Source organism: Amphiura filiformis, chromosome 13, assembly GCF_039555335.1.
Source record: "Amphiura filiformis chromosome 13, Afil_fr2py, whole genome shotgun sequence".
In the NCBI taxonomy this organism is placed as follows: Eukaryota; Metazoa; Echinodermata; class Ophiuroidea; order Amphilepidida; family Amphiuridae; genus Amphiura; species Amphiura filiformis.
Genome location: NC_092640.1, coordinates 12,698,276 through 12,722,482, shown reverse-complemented (window position 1 = coordinate 12,722,482; position 24,207 = coordinate 12,698,276). Strand labels below are relative to the sequence as shown.

Sequence of the window (24,207 nt, the reverse complement as noted above, 5' to 3'; positions counted from 1 at the left end):
CTATGTAATATTTTTGCGGGGTCAAAGGTAATTAAGGGATCACTTCCGGCTCTCACAGATTCATTTGTCATTCTTTCTTTCTTTCTGTCAACATCATCATAATCAGCCATCGTATCCACATGCTTTCGGCCATGTTGAACAACATTTTGGTGGTGTGCGCCCTTATGCCATATCAGCCTTGGGCACATGACATTATTATTTTTGTACTTTTAAGGTCTCACAAACCTTTATATACTTCATAAAAATGTTTCATATATTTCTCATAATCTATAAAATATTATGTTTATATCAATTAGCCAGTCTATTTAATACCCCCTCCCTCTCGGGTCACACAACACACAGATTAAGCGAAACCCCTTGAGGTCAAACAGCCTGAGGGCTGATGGCGACTTGCCATGGCGTAATCAAAACGACATGAACGAAGGAAGTTATAATGTAACCGGTCGTGGTTTGCCGTGAAAATGTACTGATTTGACATTATTATGGATAATTGGACTTGATTTATCAGCGTGGAAGACAATCAAAATTCTTCGGATGCTGAATTTGTGATTTAGTGAGCTGCGGATCTGGCCAGAATCAACCGATTTAAATGAAGACTTTCAGTCATGCATGCATGAGAATGGCCATGGCCATGCTAGCCGCTTGTGTTTACGTATCATACAGTACTAGTGCGCTGTGTACAATGTATGGAGCTGGAATGTAGATACTCAACCAGCCATTTGAGGTAAGCACGTAGGCTATATAATGTATGAAAGGAAAGAAGTGTTGGTTTTATACAGCTCTCGTGACGCTGCCTCTGAATTGAAGTCGGCCTACTCCCCATTCCACTTGCCAGAAAAATACGAACTAATTTTTTGGGATTAAAAAATATTATCCTGTTTTGCTAAATAAAACATTAAAGTTATTTTAATTTTTTTATTACTTCCATGGTCCGGGTATGCCCCGCGCTTGTTGTCAACTGCACTGATCATCCAATCAGCGTGATTGTTTATTTTTTCTGTGTGTACGCTCGTCACCGCTGGGCGCACAGCTCGGACTATGCCTGGTCGAGCATCCTCACAGACCCGGGGGGGAGGGGGTAGTACGAGGAACCCATACCGTAGGCAGCGTTAATAACGAAAATGTCATACCGATAAATGACACGTCTGTTTTGCCCGGTTTTTTAAGTTTGCCTTGCGAACTAGGGGGGGTACTCAAGTTTGGTTTTGGTAGGGACGTGCCGCTGAGAATTTGAAAGTGGACCCATAAATATACCAATTTTTCAAGAAATTTGGACCCATTGATATACCAAAAGTCAAAAATTGCGGGGCTTTAACCCAAATTGTCTTAGTTTTTACAAATTTTCCCAAAATTTTGGGAAAATTTTGGCTAGATTAAGGAAAAATTGTTCTATTTTCCGAAAAATTCAAAAAAAAAAAAAAAAAGGACCCATTCATATACCAAAATAGGGTTTGAAAAAGGGGTCATTGATATACCAGAAGGCTGAAAATGCTACCCATATTTGCGGCACGTCCCCGTATGGTCATTTGTACTGAGTACCCCCCTGGGACAGACCCAAATGTAGTGAGGGTGCTTGGTATATCCGCCATGTTTCAAATACATGGATGGCCAGCATCCGGCCTGCAAATTTAAAGCTTTATGAGAAGCTTATTTTTAATTGCAAAATGAGAACACAGAGTGGCTTATCTTTAACCCACATTCTCAATCTCTCATGCCAGAGGTTAAGGGGGTACTACACCCCTAGATAAATTTGTGTCTATTTTTGTATTTTTCTCAAAAACTAATAACACAGTGGTAACAAAAGTTATGTAGGGGCAAGGAATCCAATTACTACACTGGAATTTCAGTGACCCAAGACAAGCGGTTCTTTATTTATGATAAGAAATAAGGTACCGCTTGGATATAACTCATTTCCGATCATATACTGAACCGCGTGTCTTGAGTCACTGAAATTTCAGTGTAGGAATTGGATTCCTTGCCCCAATATAACTTTAGTTATCAGTGTGTTATTATTTTTTGAGAAAAATGCAAAAATAGTCACAAATTTACCACAGGGTGTAGTACATTTGTACCCTTTAAAATAAAAGCGATCCCTAACTAATTATCAAAAGATCGTAAATTTAATTTCTTGAAATGTGCCGGCGAAATGATTTGTTTACAAGTAACAATCCTTGTTCCGAACCGATACCGTTCATTCGGCAAACCAGGTGATCACTCAGGAACTAGGATTGGATGATCGATTGCGTTAAATTTTATCCAGGTTACCGGGCCATACCTATAAGGCGATACTCACGTCTTGGAAATATTTTTCATTCACGTTGCAAAATGATCGGAAATACACCATCAAGGCGACTCGATCGGTAAACATCATTGAAACTAAGCATATTTCTTCTTTTGATTTTTTCGATAAAATTGTAGTTTACAGTTTTGATTAGTTTGATGAGAGTGGATTTAAAACCAGTCCACTAGTAGACGCGTTGTAATTGACAGTTTGACATTTCCGCCGGAGGATAATGTGCATCCATAAGATGTGGCGATCAATTTCACGATTAAAATCTTTCCTTTAGGCGATTTCCATTTCTTGCTATCATTTAAAGCCTGAAAGTATCAATACTAAAGATAGGCTATCAGTCGCTTGTGCAGATATATGATAACATTGGATTCCATTTCTTGTTTATTGTTCACTGTATGGAAAAGCCTGTTCTGTTGCATCTTGTATTGGTTGTATTTCCCACGCATTAGCTCGGACCACGGAAGTAATAAAAAAATAACTTTAGCTAAATCCTATTAAATCCTTTAATGATCTAACTGCAATGAAAGTAAAATTTTATTATGTGGTCAATTTTTGGAAATAAGGGCCAAAAACATGCATTTTACTTTTACTATCATTTTGTGTGTCTTGTAATACCATTTTAGTAGGCCAAATAAAAAAAAATAAATGTGTTTCACATCCCTCCCGACCTCCTGCTTCCTTTTTTGAGGTGTCTTCAATTATATTTTTATTTTTGAAATTCAGTTGTAACTTTAAAAAAAATATGTCTAGGAAGTACATGTAGATATGCTTTCTATAGCCTTGCTAGTAATAATGTGATGCAATCAAGCAAAATGAGTCGGATGTCGAGAATATTGATTTTGAGATCTATACATTTGTAACCAATAATAGTATCAAACTTCCTTTGTATTTTATTGTTCTGAGCAACACTAAAATTGACATAACTCTGGAACCATGTATTATGATGGGGTTTTCAGGCTCGGAGAATAGCTCATGCAGTGATATTGAAAACTGAATTTTGATTTTGATCGACATCAGACTCATTTTGCTTGATCGCATCACATACATAATATTTTACAAGAAACACTTTTGGGCAATTCCGTAAAATTGTCAAAATTTTTAAATCGTCCAAATAACTTGATTTATGTCTCATATCGAAGGATATAGAATGTCTACTATTGAAATTAGTTCCAGTAACTGTAACTCAGTAATCTTTATTTAACATTATGACAGTAAATGTCAGTATGTTGAAGGCTAGGACCGAAGACATGCAGACAGGTCTACTATTGAAATTCATCTAACATATTTTTTTTGCAAGATATATGGGCAAATTGAAACAAATTAATTAAAAAATTAGCACATTTTCAAAATTTAGTATAAATTTACTTTGTTTTGAAAATATTTTCTTATATGGATCTATGTCCAATATTTAGAAATAACATCCAGAACTCGTTGCGGTCCTAGGAATTGACAAAAATCAGAACGTACGTCCGCAACACAAAGAATGTCCGCAACAGCTGAAACCGAGTAATTTTAACCGGGAAGATAAAAAAACACAGATTTTAGTCTAGTTGCTGTGTTTCAATACCTCATGCATACAAAACTGTTAGTTTCCATCAAAGATCTGTACACTTCAGAGTAATTATGACTGAAACACATGCATGTGTACATGTACCTCAAAAAGTACACTTTCTGTGATTGTCTGCAAGCGGGGCATTTTTATGTGCCCTTGATTGATTTATTTGTATCTTTTAGTATGTGAAGCCAGAAGCACATTAATAGTAGATTCTAAGAAAAAAAGTGGTCATATTTGTTTTCTTTTATCATTGTTGTTATTGATATAAAATGTTAATTATCTGCAGGTGTCTACTATGTTAACGGTTTAGCAGATATGGATGCACATGGGGATGGAACAGCAGAAAATCTTAAGATTGCAATAGCTGCATTTACAGATTGAAGATACCTCAAGAAAGGTAATTATTGAATATTGTAGGAGTCGCAATTAAATGTATTAGGGTTGTGAGTCATGAATTGGGGGCCAAATGTGTTACATGCTCAAAATTAGAAAAATAATCACGCTTTCACACAACAATGATTGTAATTGTCAATTGTAATTGTAATTGTTTGTCAGAAATCTACAATTTTTATATCATCATAAAGCTGAAAGTGTAAGGAAGACAATTGTTCAACTTTTAAGTTGATATAGGCCTACAGGGTGCCACAAATATTATATACATGTAGGGTGGAAAAGTTACATTTTCGTTCAAAAAGTAAACAAATTGGTTCCTCTCTTACTCACTAACATAAACACCTGTTCTGCTAAAACCTTTTTAGATGTGCTAATAACATTGTAGGCTCTCAAAAAAAGCAAACTTGTAATGATGAGTTATGTAGCCTAACTGAGATACAGGGTGTTCAAAAGTCGTACATAAATTTTTATGATTTTTATGACATTATCAATCAAAACTTTTTTCCTTCATGTCCTACACAAAAACCAATGGCATATTTGAATTCCTCATCAAATTTCCTTCTAAAAAATATTAACTTTTACAGAAGTAGATTAACTTCTTCAAGAAATATGACATTCAGAACATTTGAGCACAAATGCATGCTTAGTACAGTAGCATTATAGGAAAAGCCTAGAACCCATGACACAGAATGCAGCAAATTAACAACAAATTAAACCAGCTTGAAGTAAAATTGGTCAAGTTAGCTACTAGACATAAATACCAAAACAATGGTACATAATCCATCCTAATACCTTGCTGGGTTATGAAGTTACAGTAAAAAATAAATTTGAGAGGCACTGTCAATATTCCCTATACTTTAACACATGCCTCAACCGTAGGCACCTCAACCGTAGGCACCACCACCCCTGACTTTGCATCGTTTGAATTGCAATATCTCAAAAAGTAAATACAGTGTGAAGTTTTTACTTTCCACAGTTTTAGGTACCGTAGATGAATTAGCAACAAAATGAGACCATTTCTAGTTATGGCCAATTCCATGCCAAAAGTGCCTTTGTAATTCCTGAACATACAAAGTTATTGGTGCATCTGAACAAGAAGGGTGAGTACACCGTATGCCTAATATTAGGTATGTCCACTCCAATCAGCACAGGCAAAGCTACTCATCCACAAGGCAGTAACATAAGCATAATAATTATTTTGATAAAACTTTTACTGCACAGCTGCTGTACATGCAGTTTAAACAAAACTAGAGCAGTTCTCAGCTTTTGTGATTCTCAGCTTTTGACTCGGAGGCTGGTGATGGGATGGTTGGTGAGTTAGTGGGGATGTTGGTGGGAGGGATGTTCTTTTGGGTATAAGACGGATCTTCTCAGAACCCTGTGTGATCGGATATTCGGTTTGAATGTATTTATCATATTATCATGATGTTCAGATTGTCGTTCGTGAAAATATGGGTTTTTATGACAAAATTTGTGGACAAAAATTTAAAATTTAGTTTGTTTGAATGAAATCTGAATATGTCGTATTTCATTCCAATGCATTGCTATGGGTTATATTGTACTAAAGGGGTTAGGGTGAGTTGGGCACCCAAAAGGATGGACGAATAACACTTTTTTTCAAAAACTGCGCTACAAATTTGATAGTTACTTCACTACCCCTTGCCCTACAGCAGTGGTTGTCTGGTTGATACCTCATTTTAAGCCTAATTTAATACAGATTCAGTTTAGAGAAACATTAAATCATATAGTAATTATGTACAAAAATGGCATCACTTAGCATGCAATGTGCCAGGGGTGCAGGTGCAGGTGGATGCAGTATACATGTTGAAGACATCGGATATTGCAACTTGATTTATGGAGTGATTAAAGAATTAAAGTTTAATAAGCTCATGTGAACACTAGCTTATATGTTGAGTGCATTTCCTCCAAATTTGGCTGATTTCTTGCATAAAATTGTAAATTGTTAGAAGTTATCAATATCTACAACATATCAAAAATATGTTTTGGACTATTTTTGACATGTTATGGAAAAGGTGTCCACCTTACGACATGCCACCATGTGATGATCTGTCATGTACATTGTATGATCAAAAGTTTACCATTTACATTGTTTGTGTATCAAACATTGTATGCTTAATAACACCCATTCTTATTTTTCTGCAGAAACATTGTTATGGTCACTAAAAACTTTGAAACAATCCAAGTTTTGAGAGACATATTTTTGGAACTGAACACATCCTTGTCAGATTTTGTAAACTACACGCTCTTGGAGGTGGTTCTCACATATCAGAACAATCAGCAAACGCACATCAGGATGATCAGAAGCGAACTGCAAAACAAGCAACAGCAAGTAGAAGATCAGAGTGGAAGTAAGAAACAGGCAACAGCTAGTGGAAACAAAACAAGCAAACCAAAGAAGTGAAATCTGCTGTGACAAGTAAAAGACTGTTAACTACGTACAACTGTAGTTTGTTTTTGAAGTACATGTTATATTTTACGAGGTACATGTAGCCTGTATTTATGTTTTTGAAGTAACATTTTACAAGGTAGCCGGTATTTACGTTTTTGAATTGTTATTTTACAAGGTAACCTGTATTTAAATGTTTTTGAAGTAGTATTTTACAAGGTAACCTAGCTGTATTCTCATTTTTGAAGTTAGTATTTTACAAGGCAGCCTGTATTTAAATGTTTTTGAAGTTGTATTTTACAAGGTCGCTTGTATTTATGTTTTTGAAGCAGTATTTTACAAGGTAGCGGGTATTTATGTTTTGAAGTAGTATTATGATAACTCATCTACTTATATAGTACTTGGTACACTGCAACCTCCACAGGGTGATACGTTGTTGGCAATACTGATCTGTGACACACATTTATTCCTGGTGTTAAAAGGAACACTTGTACATGTATATAGAACAGTGTCACAATTTCAAACACATGTACAATGTAATGAGCAGAGACAATAACATGTATAGAATGTGCAGTAACATCATGTACCCGTGACTTGCATTCCTGAACTATGGCAAATAGCAAAAGTAGCGGTACTATTAAAGCGCACAATTTAAGACTCAATTTACTTTGGCTCATTTCATGAAACTTTTATAAGAAAAGGGAGCAGATAACAATCTATTTCTGAAAAATAACACAACTTCATGTGAGACGTGAAGTATGTATCTGTTTAGAATACATAATATTATTAATAGAATGTTTTGGACACTTGTGAAAAACCAACAAGCAAGATTTAACATGTAAAAAGATCAATGTCAGAAGAACACCATTGAAAGTGTCAAGAAGGCTGATGATATAATATCAAAATTACCAGCATGATGATTTTTGATATGCTGTTGAGTTTGATATATCATCAGCACTCTTGACACAAGATTAGAGTGATTAGACTGGTGTATTTTTTGTGTTGTGGCTTATCAGAATAATTAATTTCACACTTTGCAGTGCTACTCTAGTACATGTATGACTTTTAAAAACGTTCAATATCAGGGTCAATTCAAATTTCTTAATCTTATCTTCCCTGATCCAACAGATACCTGTTGTTTCTCAACGTTATAGTTACTGCACTATGATAGGCCTAATTGTGTTGTCAACTTGAAGTATCATTATAGTAATTTTTAAAAAGTGCAACAAGTGAAAAATCATGTGATGTTTACTGTTCAAGGATAATATACCCTATGTGTCATAATCCAGTACATGTCAATTATACATGTAGGTAACAAACCGATTAGCACCAACAACAAAAGGTTTCACTTATTCCAAAGAGCATATAAATAAAATTCTCTGCATTAAATGACCAGTATTTGCACACAGATATGTACTCTTTACTCCTTCAAAGTTGGTTGCCGGCGCTTTGTTGCTCACTCTCTTCCGAAGTGGTTGAGAGATCTGGGTTCCAACAGAAGAGAAATGAAGACAGTTAGCAGGGCAGTGTCAGAGGATCCTGAATCAGGAACTTCATGGATATGGTCCAAATAGTTATGTCCAAAGGAGCAGATAGTTTGACTGTGTATTCCATCATTATATCCCCTGAGTAGAATCAGTCTGCATTAACATTCTCATCAGAAACAGTTATTGTAAAGCATCCTGGGAAGTGGTTGCAATGGTACCTGTTTTTGTCATCCTCATCACCAGTTGGATAGATAGAGTCACTTTCTCTATTGGTAGGCTGGGCCTTTCCGGGCTGGTGCTCCAGTGTGCAGTATCATTGCATCTATCTTTCCCCACCCTTCTTCACCAATCTTTACAGCAGATGCTAGAATTGGAGTTTCTGTTTATTTGCTCACCAGTGTGTAGTGCTGTTTACACTGCTGCCCCCCACCTCGAAGGAGTCTTGATTGTAAGAAACCCAAAACTCCCTAAGACAGGTGGCAATCATTTGACGATCACGCTGGTAATAGCACAATCATGATCTGTGTATTTTCAACTCTTCTCTGCATAGAAAATGACCAATATTTGCACACATATGTTAAAGTACTCTTTATACCAAACACTTGCCCATTTTTAAGGAATTAAATTCATCATAAAAAGCACAGGACCTCCACATCAAATTGTTTATTGAATTTAATAAAAGTCTGAGCAAAGAAGCAGAACATGTATTGTTAATAAACATAAAGTCAATTAGCAATGATTACTCAAAATCAATGTCTCAAGATTAAATTAACCAACTTGGTCTGTAAATAAAGCACCCCTATGTAATGCAACGACTCAAGCATGTCATTTTGTCAAAACACAAACAGGTGATCATTTTGTCCATTCACGTGTCAATGAATGTGCAGCCCATTTGTTTCTTTCCCATGGAGACAATTTCTTAATTGGACATGTTCTTGGTAAAGAGTGTAATTATTGTAGCCATTGTGTGTGCAAAAAAATTCATTTATAATATAAAGTATGCAGAGAGTTTGGAATAAGTTAAACGTTTGTTTTCCTGCTTACTTTAATTGTTCTTCAATTTGTTTATTCTTGTTACTTTTAAAATGTTTGTTATTACCTTACGTATTTAATGAAAAGTGTTTTATTAGAGAAATGCTAAAAATTCATTTGGTGGTTAGGAAACTGACACACTTAAGAATTTCATACCTTCATAACAGTGTTATTAACTAAAAATAATGTTTCATAAAGGATTGGAACAAAAAAACCTTACATATTATACATGATATCTTTTGTGATATTACAATAAATATGTAAAACACATCAGCAGACGTTGTGTTTCATAGTTTGTGTTTACAGAATTTTTTACATAGAGAACCTAGAAATTAATATTAACAAATAACTGGAAACTAAGCTCTGTAAGTCAATGAAGGGGAGAACATGTTTTGTTATAAGTCGAAGTTATAGCAAGGGCTTTAATGTTATCAAATACGGCATTAATAATTTTCTACTTCTTGATTTTCAATATAATATGTGCTCAGATCTCAACGATAGTTTTCTGTGTTTGACCCATTTCATGGTTAATGTGCACAAATGGTTCTCATCTTTGCAAGTAATGCTGACCCATTGAGCTAATAATGGACAAAATAATTTGTATTCAGGTTGAGCCTATTCTATGATTACTGTCAGAACACTATTTAGTGTTACGTTTTAACATGTTTCCTGTATCATGTGCCTGTAAAATGACTTTAAATCCAGGCTTTAAATATTCTACCCAAGTTGACATACCGTAAAACCTCGTCTACAAGCAGTGCTTCTGATGAAAGCTAAATTAATCCAGGTGCCATTATGTAGTTTGAGCAAATAAATAACAGATCCAAGTATATACGAACAAGTATTATTGTAAGACCAATTTTTTTGTATTGGCATAGTTACGCTTGTTTTCGTATTAACTTAGCTTTCATCAAAAACAGTATGTATGCTTGTAGACGACGGTTTACGGTATTGTATTCAGACTGTCAATACGAAAAACATATATATGGAGGAAAAATAATTATAGATGCAGACTTTCTCACATGTATTGTTAAACATTAAAGGATTACTATTAAATGTTTTTTATATATAAATGGGACATTGCAAGCAGATTTTACAGCTGTTTAAAGAGTTAACACTTGTTCATTTGTGTGCATTGAAATATTTGGCACTTTTCCATTTAACAAAAAAATCCTAGCAATGTTATTAAATTAGTTGTAGATTCAATAAGAACTTAGAAGTTAATGAATGAATAAATAAACAACACATTTTGTTAGCATTGGCCTATTCTTAGGCCCAATTACGAGATTAGTTCAAAATCATTTAAACTGGCCGGCCTGTTCAGTAAATTGAGTAATGTCATCTTGATAAATTTTTCTCCTGTGAAAGGAAAAGTACTGTACACGTCAATGCACAAAATTGATCCAATCTGATTTTTGTACACATACTTTTTATTCAGAAAAGATTCAATACTAGCACGTAAATTAAACTGAACTTATGCTTGCATTAAGTTGTATTATATTAAATACATGTGTAAATGTTAAAAGAGATGTATAGACCACTTCACAAGTGACTTCATTACCTTGCAGTTTACCAGCAGTGGCTATTGTTCTTTGCCCGGCAGTGTGCTTGCGTGCATCCTATTTTGATCAGCACTCGTGCATTTAAAATTGCCGCCACACATCATATAGCACAAGAAGGCCATTGAATAGTATAGCAGTTCGTTCATGCATATCGATAAACATTAGGGTAAAGTGGTCTATACGAGAGATAGGTAAATTATTATTAACAGTTTTGGTCTATGATAAGCCTACAAGAAGCTTTTGTGTATCATGCAAGTAGTTCGTTAATTCAATAGGTTGAAGTATATTCTGTCACAGAAAGTAAAGGCGCACTATGCGCATTTCAGATTTCCTGCAAAGTACTCCGTTTAAAAATGTACCCGGAAGATTCCTGAAATAAATACACACAATTTATGTTCTTCTGTAAGGGGCTGTCCAATAATTATGAGCCCCCCCGGGGGGGTAAAATTTCCAAACCGCTCGCCAAAAATCGCTTGCCCCCCCCCTCTCGACCGGCCAAAAATCGCTTGCCCCCCCCTCTCGGCCTGCCAAAAATTCTTTGCCCCCCCCCCTTGCACATGCCAAATTTTTAGGATCCCAATTTTCAAACCTTAAATGGTCTAGATAGATGTTGCGAGCGTAGCGAGCAGGAAAATTTGCATATTTAAGCGTTTCCGTGCTGTTTTCCTAAGCCTTTTAGAGCGTTTTATATAAAGGCGCCCCATGAATGGGTGCCAAAATCGTTTGCCCCCCTCTCTGCTTGCCAAAATTGCTTGCCCCCCCTTTTGGCTCGCCAAAAATTTCTTGCCCCCCCCCCCAATTTTACCCTCCCCAGGGCTCATAATTATTGCACAGCCCCTAACTAATGGCAGTATTTACTATATCATAAATATATTTTCACATGGAAGTGGATTAACCTGTACTATGTTTTATATTTGGAAGTACTGTATTTTTACTCTGTGGAGCAGAATTGACGTTAAACATAGAAATGTCTTTTCTATTTGATCTGAGCACATTTCCGGATGAAAGCACATGTGAAATTGTACATTAAGTGACACAAATAAAATAAAAATATCTCAAGGTTAGTAGCTTCTTGTAAGCCCTTCCTCAGGCTGTGACGAATAAAGCTGCATTGAGGCTGTAGCGTTAATTGCTGTACAACTTGGAACTTGAAGCTTGCATTGAGTTACATTATTGACAGTTTCACAAGGGTTGCAAACAAGAGGTATAATTTTATTCTTACCCTCATACTTAAAATGAAAATTACAGCACCCTATGCTTTAATTTAATTGCTGTTATTTTACAAACATTAAGTTTTAGTCAAGCAAGAGAATACAAATTGTTGAGTGACACGGGTATGAAAATCTGATCACGCAATCTAAATCGCCTGAAAACCTGTTGCGTATTATAATGAAAAGGTAACATGTAAACCAATTTTGAGAATACTCGTTATTGCAACCCACCGTGAAACTGACTAAACTTTTTGCAGGGCCGGCCCCAGGCTGTGGGGTAGCGAAAAAACTGAAAAACGAATAACTAGTGCGAAGAAACTGAAAAACGAATAACTAGTGCGAAAAAACTGAAAAACGAATAAGGCCAAGTAAATAAAAAAACATGTTTCTCGTCCCCTCCCGCTTCCTTTTTTTAAGATTTTGCATTTTTATTTTTATTTTGCAATCTTTCTGTCATAACTTTTTGTAAAGATAACAGAGAGTTGCAACTTCTTCTTATAAGCCTTCACAATAGTATTAGAAACATTTGTGAAGTGTTTTGTGATGACTAGAGGGGTTGACATCTCAAAACAACAAAATAAAAAGAGTCTCTTCATGTTTTTCAGCCTTAATCTTTACGCTATAAAAAGGATAAAAAGCGTCTAAATAGGGCAATTTAGGGCATTTTTTCAATAAAAAATAAAAAGCCCCTCTTCCTCCTATTTTTCCAAAACCTGGACGAGAAACATGTTTTATTTTTTACTTTGTTTAACTAGTGAGCACAAAACTATGATACACAGCTATGAAGAAAGTAATGTGGACTATCAGCATCTTGATTCTACTGAATTCACTTAAGTACCAGGGTAAGTACCAAAGTAAGTTTGAAATCATAACACTGAAGTCAGAAAAGCTCAAATTTTGCTTATCTGAAACACAGCGAAGCAATGACCACGATGAGAGTGAATACTTAAATCTGTGTAGTTGACTTACGCAATGATGCCTACTCCTATCTTAACCATAAATAAATTGTCAACGATACTTCTATGTAACTTTATTAAAAAATCAACCTAGAATCAAAAATAGAATCGTGCTATGATTAACTTTTTTCTAGCGTTCAAAACTGTCCATTTGAAGTGTGTCGTATTTTTGCGGATACAAGCCGTAATGATTTACCATTGTGAAATATTTGACATATCTATTCTCTTTCGTATTCGTATAATCAATTTTATCATCAACCGACATGATAAAATCCCAAGTATGACTTCATAATTTACTGCATGTTAACAACATTACCTTAGATTTGATGAACGAATTCGATCTCGAGTATGAACAGACCCTTAGACTAGCATAATAACTACGAACCATTTACATAGTTGTGTAATATTCTACTTGCCATTTTGAATGAATGGTTCTACAAAACTTCTGCTCCACAATATCTATAGAAGATAATTTTGACCGCCCACCCCTCACCCCACAAAAAAACTACGAACATTCGAAAGAACTGCCGAACGTTTTCTCTGAACAAAGGTGTGTACCCTTATCATTTATATTGGTATTTTATTGACAACTTCAAGAATGTAACCAGTGCATGAAACCCTGATAAGTTAAAGGCGAACCAAGTCTAGGTACAATTTACGTCTACACTTCAATCGCAACCTGATCAAGAGTCCCTCTTTTCAATCGCATAAGTTACTCCTCGAAGATCCTACTACTACCACGAATTAGAACACTTGGACCATAATACTACATATACGGTGAGTCTTTAAAATATATTTTTGATCAGATTTCAGATTTTTCCCTGGGAAAAGCAAAACTTGATAATCGCAATTAAAATCCCAATACGTTTACAAAATAAAGGTTCAATTAATAAAATAAGTATTAACATTATTTATCAGGTATACTAAAGTTAGTCGGATTTGAACTGATCTAGATAAACCATCAAACTGTATCAAATAGTTTTACAATTTTATCTGTATTTCAAAATTTAAATTGTTTGGCAATGGCTTATTCCTGAGAAAGCGTCATAAGTAGGAAGTTACGTATCTTTAATGTGAAAAATTATATAACATTTCTTTATTCTTTATTAACTCTCACAAGGCATGGGTTGACATGAAATACAGTTACCAACAATAAAGTTGACCTCAACTAACGGAATAGAGATTCAGAGATTCCCTTAACTTTGTTTCTATGTTACTTCAGTTGGTAACCATTTAGTACTTGAAGCAACGAAGTTCATTGCTGAAAATGTCCATGAAATTATGACCCACAATAAAAAATTCTTTTGAGCTTAAAGTAATTTTCGACAACCCAATTAGCTACAATCAGCAGGAAACGATTATTTTAAAACGTAGATATTGACACCTGGGCAGACTTACAGTACAGAGTGCTTCGTGGCATACCACTTTACTGGAATCATCGAGAGAAATTAATACTACTAATACTGATTATGATACAATAGCTAACGTTGTGTTTCATCTATTTAAAAGTAAAAATATATTTCATTTGTGTAAATTATACCGATTGATATATAAGTACTTCTTGATCTGATGATTTTGTTGGAATTTATCGTTGCATTTTGGAGATATTATACTTTGAATAACATATTTAAAATAAATACTTATTGATTCCTGATCATTTGATTAAAAATAAACATGCTTTCACACATTTCCCATTCAAATCACGTCATCGTCAATGTTATTACTAGTTGATATGTCTAACGCCACCAAGCCAGTTTTGTGATAAAATGGTGAAAACATATCCTTAAAAACCCGATTATTCACAGAAACGTGCTATTCTCATTAGTTAATATTCTAGCATTCTTAGCAATTTGAATATATAAACAAAATTGCCAATATATTTCAGCAACATAATTAAAAAAATCACAATTACATTAGGCATGTTAGAAGAACAATGATTCTGATACAGCCTGTATGTAGATCATGATGTCAAATTATTGTTTACCTACGTCAAACATGACAATAGTTCGACACTAGATACGTATTGTCTTTATGGGACAGAAAGGTGATCATGGTGATTCGAGAACATAAAAAATTATTAGCCCTATGCAAAAAATTTATATATGAGTACGTTTTCGTAGAATAATTTAAACGTGTTAGTCGACCGTAACGTCCAATTTTATGGGACTTATTGTGTAACTGGTTCCGTATGGTATATAGAACGCATTTATTTTGCCAAGAGTATTCAAATAATACTAGTTCAAAGCGCATACAACCAAGTCCCGGGTAACGCTAAATGTTACACAAAGTTTCTTATAACGAAATTGAAAGTCTAAAACAGATTTTGTGAAAGAGACTAATTACTATAGCGGCTAGACTCTACGTGCAGTCCCGCTTACGCATATCTTATTACGAACATTAACTTTTCGTTTACGACACGAATACGTGAAGTACTGGATGTGATCCAAACTTCATGAACCTCGGTTTACAAATATATTTACAACATTTCAAGAACTTTGATCTATTTTAAAGTTCACTGAATATAATTCTTTTGTTACTAGCTCTTATAGTATTTTATATAGACTAGGCCTAGTTGTTTGTTTTAAAGTTACATTTGTTGCCTAACTTTTATAGTATTTTATATAGTTGTTTGATAAAAGTAAAATTTTTGTTACACTTATATTCATAAAATTGTTATTTTGTACTTTATATTGTTGTATTTCATACAGATAGTTAACAGTTTCAATAATCGTTTAACGTACCATTATATTAAGGTTTGAAGTTACTAGTTTTACTTAATCGCATTCACCAGCTTTGCAAATTCGTTTGCAAACTATCGTTGATATTCATCTTAACATTGAAAACAATTACATTTTTGCTTTAAGACATTATATCGTTATACCTGAAATAAATAACAATGCCACGTCGTTCAGCAAAGTCACGTGCCAGAAAGAGCTACTACGCTAGCAATCAAAACAAAACAACTTCTCATGATACTGAGAACAAAAATATATTATCTTATGATGTAAAGGAAAATGAACAAAATGTTAATAGAAATTATGATCTTAATATGGACGCAGTTGAAATCATAAGTGAAACCGGCATAAAAGTAAATTATGCAAAAAGAATCTTTGGGAATTTTAATCAAGGAGATTTCCAATTCAGTGCCGAATCCAGAGGCGTTCAGTGTTCGTGCAATGCACTAGCAATGCTTTGTTGTATTCCAAACATTTTGCCTGAAATAACATCCAACAATATAGATAGCATTTTGCGATGCGGTGATGAGTTGTACAAAGTCACATCTGAGAAAGTTATGGCATCTGGTGAACTTCATAGTAGCAAATATTTATATCATGATCAATTGCCAACAAATTGCATCATTGAAACCTCATCATATTCAATTCATTACGAGAACGTAAGATATGGAACATTGGATGAACGTCTCGGTAGTGCATTTGAACCACTTGATGTTGAATTACAACAAGCGTTCATTGTGTCAAACACGAACATTTTGATATTTGGTTCTTCCATGATGGCAATCTACAAGGATACCACAACTGGATATTATGTATTTTGTGACTCGCATTCACGTGATGAATTCGGTTTTCCTACATCCGAAGAAGGCACTGCTGTTGTATTGTTTTTTGAAAATATTGACAATTTGCATAATTACTTACAAGTGTTAGCTACCAAATTAAACCTGAACCCAAGAAACTTTGCTATTCAGCCAGTATCTGTAGAAATAAACACTACTGAATCAAACTCGAATCTAAGTCATGTGCAAGTAGACATGGAAACTGAACCAGGATGCTCCACGGAGAATACAGTTACTGATTTGACATCCACAGATATGGATGAAATCACATTAAACCATAGTCATATTGAAGAAAACGTAATAAAACCACGTAGACTTTCAAGGTACGACAAATGGTTCGCAGGTCTGCCAACAGATACACAAAATGAAATTCGAGCCCGAAAAAGGAAAAGATCGAAAGAACAGTATACATCACGAGAATATGCAAACAAAAAGAAACAACAATCAAAAGAATGGTACCAAAATCCTGAAAAGGAGAAGCAAAACGTCAAAAGCACGAAAACAATCAAAAGAATCGTACCAAAATCCTGAAAAGGCAGACAAAAGAAACAGCAATCAAAAGAATCATACCAGGATCTGGAAAAAAAAGCTGCCAAAAAGGAAACTAGATTCAAGAAACAATCTGACATAGATAAGGTTGTTACAAAGTTTCAGAAATCTTGCAAAGAAGATCAGCAATTAATATACATTTGTCAAATTTGTCAACGTATATTTTTCAAAAAGCAGGTTAAAGCATTATATAGAGACAGATACGACCAATCAATTCTTAGGCAAAGTTTGTCAATCAACATCAATATTAACAATTTTCCTGTGATGATAGACAAACATGACAACAAAACTTGGATCTGTGATGCATGTCATCAAAACGTCATGTCCAAACACATCCCGAAATTAGCAACTGTGAACGGTTTAGCCTTGTACGAACAGCCTCTAGTATTGTCGCAGTTGAATATGCTAGAAAGACATCTTATTTGTCCTGCCTTACCATTTATGAAGATGATTCCGCTTATAAAAGGTGCCCAAAAAGGAATTAGCGGACAAGTTGTATGCGTCAAAGCTGATATCACCAATACTGTTCAATGCTTACCACGACTGCCAACAGATCAAAGCCTCATCAGAGTCAAATTGAAAAGGAAATTAGAATATAAAGGACACCATATGTGTCAGGATGTGAATCCAACTAAAGTGAGAAAAGCGCTATACTGGTTGAAGGTGAACAATCCCGAGTATCAAGATATTGACATAAACTTTGACGACTTTGATACTATGCTGGACGATCAGTTACTTCGTAATCTACCTCAGCAAGATCAAGAGAGCGACGATCATACAGATGAAAGAATGTCCCAAGTAGCACCGACTGAAATTTCAACAATGAATGATGACATAGATGACAAGCACGATGATTCCAGTATTGAATGCATGGAATATTATAATAATGATGATTACTTGGACTATGATAGTGATGTCAGCTATCACGTTGATGTTAACCCAAGCAGTATTACAGGTTGTAATGCAGATTGTACTGATACTATCAAACATGATGCTGAATATCCTATTGCAGAGTCATCTGATCTCAATATTGAGGATAATTTGAATGATAACATGCAAGATAGAAATGATGAACAATTTGGCAATGATCAGCAAGATCAAAGTGATCAAAACAACGAAAATGATGTATCAGATGAAGTCGACGACATAACAAACACATCAGCACCATTATATTCGTTTCTACATCCCGTGGATTTTACTCAGTACCTTGCAGACAAACACAACGAATCAATATTATCCCTGGCTCCAGGTGAAGGAAACAGACCTGAAAAAGTTTTAAAAATGGAGGCAAAGTGCTTTCCTGCTGAATTTCCCGATGGTAGAAACACTTATACAGAAGAAAGAAAACAGAAACTATCACCTTCACGTTATTTTAATGCTAGACTGTTTTCAGCTGATAATAGATGGGCCAGGAATCCCGAATACACATTTTTCGCTCTCTATGCAACAGAGGTTGATCAGATTAATTCCAATGTATCTATCGCTATTAGAGTAGGATGTACGAAGACTGCAGATGGAAAAAAACTAACTGCATCTATGTTTCGAGATCATGAAGAAGTCAAGAAACTTATCAAAAGGGACCAAGGATATAGATTCCTTACTCAAATTAGAGGGACACCTGCGTACTGGGAAAAGTCAAAGCGAGATCTGTTTGCAATGATTCGACAGCTAGGAATCCCAACATGGTTTGTTACATGTAGCGCTGCCGACAGACGTTGGATCGAAATAGACAACGGTATTCTTATATCACAAGGAAAACCACCCATGACAGAAGACCAGCATAAAAACATGACATGGGAAGATCATTGTAGTATAATCATGTCCAATCCAGCAGCAGCAGCCAAAATGTTTCAACAAAGAGTGCGTACCTACATTAATAATGTGATTATGTCGAAAGCCAATCCAATTGGAAATGTCGAGGACTATTACTACAGAACAGAATTTCAACAACGAGGTTGGCCTCACATTCACATGGTGATATGGGTTAAAGATGCACCAAAGTTCAAAAAGGATGACCCTGATAACGACCACACAGTCACTGAATTTGTTGACAAGTATATTTCTTGCGAACTTCCACCAGAGAGTGACGAAGAACTACATGAAATAGTGACAACTGTACAAATGCATACCAAAAACCACACAAAGTCATGCAGAAAGACTGAAAAGTATGTCGCTTTAATTTTCCAAAACCACCATCCAACAACACCTTTATTTGTAGACCTATTGATGGAATTGAAGGAAATGAAAACGATCCTAGTTACATAGCAGCGCTAGCCGAAAGAGGTGAAGAAGAAAAGAAAGCAAAAGAAACGCTAAAGAAAGTGTGGGAGCTTGTAGAAGCTACCGATGCAGAATTTAATCAAATACTCCAAAACGCAGGAGTCACACAGTCTGAATTTGAGGAATATTTAGCACTTGTTACAAAGAAGAACACCATGTACCTCAAACGACGTGTTCAAGATCAATGGGTTAACAATTATAATCCTCATTTAATTCGCTGCTGGAATGGGAATATGGACATACAGTATGTGTTAGATCCGTATGCAGCCGCCATGTACATGCTTTCTTACATTACAAAATCCGAAAGAGAAATGGGTGACCTACTCAAACGTGCACAGAAAGAAGCAGCTGAGGGAAATGATGATGCCGTATCGGAATTGAGAAAACTTGGTACTGTTTACCTTCAACACAGAGAAATTAGCGTAATGGGTGCTATTTACCTAGTTTGCAGTATGCCCTTGAAAAAGTCGACACGAAATATTATATTTCTACAAACAGACATGAATGGGCAAAAGTTATCCTTACCATTAAACCAACTTCAAGAAAATGCAGGGAAATCTGAGCAAGTCTGGATGACATCGCAAATCGAAAAATATATAGGTAGACCAAAAACAGCAAAGTACAACAACATGTGCATGGCTACATTTTTCTCTAGTCATTACCAAGTATCAAGCAAATCAGACAACATCAATGCAAATGAAGAAACTGATGACGAAACAGATAGTGATGAAAGCAGTGACGAAGAGGAAACGCATAGTGAAGCCATGAATCAAGACAAAGCAGATAAATGTCAAAATGATCAAGTCCCCTGTGATAAACAAGCAACACAGAAACATACTAACTCTCGACATAGCCATCAACCTATTATAAAGCTTCATACCTGTTCTGTCAAAATGCGAGAACGCACGCAAGGAAAGCCGGCTGTTATTCGCTATCCAAGAGTGTCAATGAAGAAAGATAGTGAGCGTTATCATATGAACATGCTACGCTTATATCTACCACACAGAAATGAGAATATCAAACCGACTTCATATGTTACATATCAAGATTATTATATGAAAGGTTACACACAAGTCAATGGCAAGAAAGAAAGAGTCAAAGATGTAGTTAAACATAATATGGCAGACTTTGAACCAGAAGATGAAGACATAGATGCAGCTTGGGATGCACTTCAAGATGCGATAGATCTTCAAGATGCATGGGCTGTTATAAATCCACAAGGTGAACAACAGCGCCTTGACGACGAAGTGGACCGTAACATAGTCCAAGATTCAGATGATGACTTTGTTGAAATACAAATACCTGAATTCCAGTCTCAAAACACATCTAACAAACACGATCAACCAAGGTGTGCAATTGAAACGTGCAAGCCAGAAATAACAGAAGAGCAAGCAGAGTCTATGATGCGACAACTTAATGACAAACAACGGCAGCTATTTAATTATGTTTCAAAGTGGTGCGACGAGAAAACAAGAGATCGTAACGTACCCCCGTTTCATATTTTTCTTACTGGAGGTGCTGGAACTGGAAAGTCACATGTCATCAAATGTGTGAGTTATTATGCCCAAAAAGCATTTGCATCCATAACAGAATCTGTCGATGAAAGTACCGTTCTACTACTTGCTCACTTGGGAACAGCTGCTTTCAATATCTTTGGTCAAACGATTTGCACTGGCTTAAAAATCCTCCCTAAATCACAAAAAGACTACAAACCACTTGCTGAACAGACTCTCAATACACTGCGTGCAAAATATCACCATCTTCAGCTAGTGATAATAGATGAAATTTCAATGGTTAGTACAACCCAACTGTCATATATACATGGACGTTTGCAGCAAATTAAGGGAACATCTGATTCCTCTTACTTTGGCAATGTATCTATCTTAGCAGTGGGAGATTTCTACCAATTACCACCAATTAGCCCACCTAGACCATTGTGCTTTCCACACGAAGAAATCTTGAAAGATATCTGGAATCCTTTGTTTAAAATCGTTCAGCTTACAGAAATAATGAGACAAAGAGACGATGCTGTTTTTGCACAAATGCTCAACCGATTTCGCGTTCGCAAACGAAATGAACCGCTTCATGACGAAGACGAACAATTACTGCAATCAAGAAGAGTAAAAGACAATGTGCTCACAGCTCCTTCGAACGCATTACATTTGTTTTATGCTAACAAAGATGTTGATAACCACAATGCGGAAAAACTTGCATCGTTAAGCACCGAGAAGTATACTATCAAAGCTGCTGACGTTGACCAAAGCGATGGACGAATTATCAAAGTGCATGAAACCCCACATGAAACAACACGAATAGACGACACATCACTGACATCTTATCTAAAACTAGCTGTAGGGACCAAAGTGATGCTCATAGCGAATGTAGACGTTTCGGATGGCCTATGTAATGGTGTTTCTGGTATAGTCAAAGGAATCGAATTCGGCAACTCGGAAAATATGCCAACCGTTGTGTATGTGAAATTTGACAGTGACCGAATTGGATTAAAATCACGAACATCACAATTTATACCACCTCACTATGCAGGATGTGTACCCATAAAACCTCGTAAAGAAACGTTCCGGATAAGAGAAAAACATACTCCACGACCAGAGAGCAAATTCCATTAAAACTCGCATGGGCTGTAACTATTCACAAAGTACAGGGACAAACAACCAACCAGGCCGTGATTTCTTTGAAAGGTGTCAAATCAGCCATGGCATATGTTGCACTTAGTCGAGTTACCCATCTCGAAGGAATGTATTTGAGGAACTATGATCAATCTCGAATATTCTGTAACGAACATATTGCAGACAACGTAGCAAAATGCCTATTTGTGACTTATCGAATGCCAACAAATTGATAGAAATTGATCACAACAAATATTTCATCATCGCTCATCACAATATTCAAAGCTTACATCGTCATATAGAAGATCTCAAAAAGAATACAGAAATCAGAAAGGCACATGTAATCTGCTTGTCTGAAACATGGCTCAGCGATGACAGTAACATAGACACTATCTCAATCGACGGATACTCATTAGAATCAGTAAATTCTGGAAACGGCAGAGGTGTCGCAATGTACATTCAAAATAGTGTAACCTATACAGTCTTACCACTTCCGACCAACGAATGCGATGTACTTACTATAAGAACACACGGAAAAACAAATTTACTGATTGCGTCAATCTACAAGCCGGTAGCAACAAGTTCTAGTTTATTTAGCAAGGAAATGAATGACATAACTGCTCAAATCGAACTACTAGATAACGATTACACAGTACTAACGGGAGACTTTAATCGCAACTTGATAAAGGAAAGTATTTTGCCAGTGTTTAGATCATATGATCAAGTTATTTCCGAACCCACCACTGCTAAAGGCACTCTCTTAGACCATATATATGTTAAACCCAAGCCACGAGCATATCAAGCATCGGTTCTCACAGCATACTACAGTTATCACAATCCGACCTTTATTGCAATTAAAAATTCAGAATAAATTGTGATAATCCCCGTATGTAAAGAAATGTGTATTTAACATTTTTATCCATTTATCATAAGATCACTGTTGCTTCGATAATTTATTTGAGGTCGTTTTACTAACAATCGCGAATAAATCCAAGTGCAATAATGACAATTAGGCCTATTATAATTGTGTCAACAGATTCAGACTTAAGTAATTGCGTGCTATTCCTTTGTTCCAAACCAGATAAATGTTATTATAAATATTAAAGTAACAAGTTGCAATAAAATGTAACTCTCCTTCCAAATAAAATGTAATTCTGTTCAAAATAACAGATGTAACTCTGTGTATTAAAATGTGCAAATGAATGTTAAATTGTGCAATAAAACGTATTTTTATAATTCATAGCGTCTAATAAAATTATAATCAAACACCAATATCGTTTTAGATGATTATTAAATATGAATTAACTTAATGCTTTGAGTTAAGAATTATTGAGATTCAGACTTGATTAATGGTCTGCTATTCCTTTGTTCGAAACCAAATGATTATCACTAATATTAAAATAACAAATTGCAATATAATTAATGTAACTTTATGCAATAAATGAACGAATAAATGTAACCTTGTGCAATAAAATGTATTTTCATAATTGTTATTGTTTTATTGGTCAGATTGTTATTTCTAATCATCATCATTGAAACAACAATATATATAGTACACATGTATTTCTTGAATTTGAAACAATTTATTAATAATTATTTAATTTTGTTATGCAATAAATGTACGAATAAATGTAACCTTGTGCAATAAAATGTATTTTCATAATTGTTATTGTTTTATTGGTCAGATTGTTATTTCTAATCATCATCATTGAAACACTATATATAGTACACATATATTTCTTGAATTTGAAACAATTTATTAATAATTATTTAATTTTATTATGCAATGTTAATAGAGCCTCAAGCAGTGGCGCCACCGGGAATTTTCCCGAATAGTTGGGAATCTGAGGGGGGGGGGGGGGGAGGGGACATAAATGTGAAAATTTCCCTCAATTTGTGCCAAAAATATTAGGATTTTCAGTGATCGTGTGTTTGATTAGAAACTGCGCGTGGCAAATCATAAGTTTACCCCGGTGACGCCGCTGCCTCTTAAGCTCGTCTACCCAGGTTAGGGCAATTTCCCTACTTCGAAACAAGTCTTAAACCATGCATTGTGTCTTCTCTCACAGTTGATAAACCGTTTATGACTTGTTTCTATAGATAGAAAATTGTCCTAGTAAGAAACGAGTCTTAGATTAAATACTATGTCAACTCCCGAGTTGACAAAGTATAACATTTGAGTCCTGGGTACTGAGGACTAACCCGCATATTTTACATTATTGATTTTTATTTACGGTCAAAGGTTATGAGGCGTCACTTCCGATGTTAAACAAAATACCTT

The 24,207-nt window shown here is 35.3% G+C and overlaps 1 protein-coding gene and 1 long non-coding RNA gene across 2 annotated transcripts; both read left to right on the top strand.

Moving 5' to 3' along the window:
- Nucleotides 1-420: 420 nt before the first annotated feature.
- LOC140168014 (uncharacterized) lies at nt 421-7,112 on the top strand. The gene is made up of 3 exons (XR_011861126.1): nt 421-724; nt 4,135-4,245; nt 6,405-7,112. It is a non-coding gene; the product is annotated as an uncharacterized lncRNA (long non-coding RNA).
- A 10,228-nt stretch (nt 7,113-17,340) lies between these two features.
- LOC140167428 (uncharacterized) lies at nt 17,341-21,926 on the top strand. Its single transcript, XM_072190733.1, has 2 exons — nt 17,341-19,184; nt 19,238-21,926. The coding sequence occupies exons 1-2, from the start codon at nt 17,341-17,343 to the stop codon at nt 21,924-21,926; spliced, it is 4,533 nt and encodes a 1,510-aa protein (XP_072046834.1).
- Nucleotides 21,927-24,207: the final 2,281 nt, after the last annotated feature.

Bases quoted from the DNA above. Each gene is read 5' to 3' on its own strand.
- LOC140167428 (XM_072190733.1), top strand. From the start codon at position 17,341: ATGTCCAAACACATCCCGAAATTAGCAACTGTGAACGGTTTAGCCTTG. The intron at 19,185-19,237 runs GTATGTCGCTTT...CTTTATTTGTAG, and splicing joins TCATGCAGAAAGACTGAAAA to ACCTATTGATGGAATTGAAG.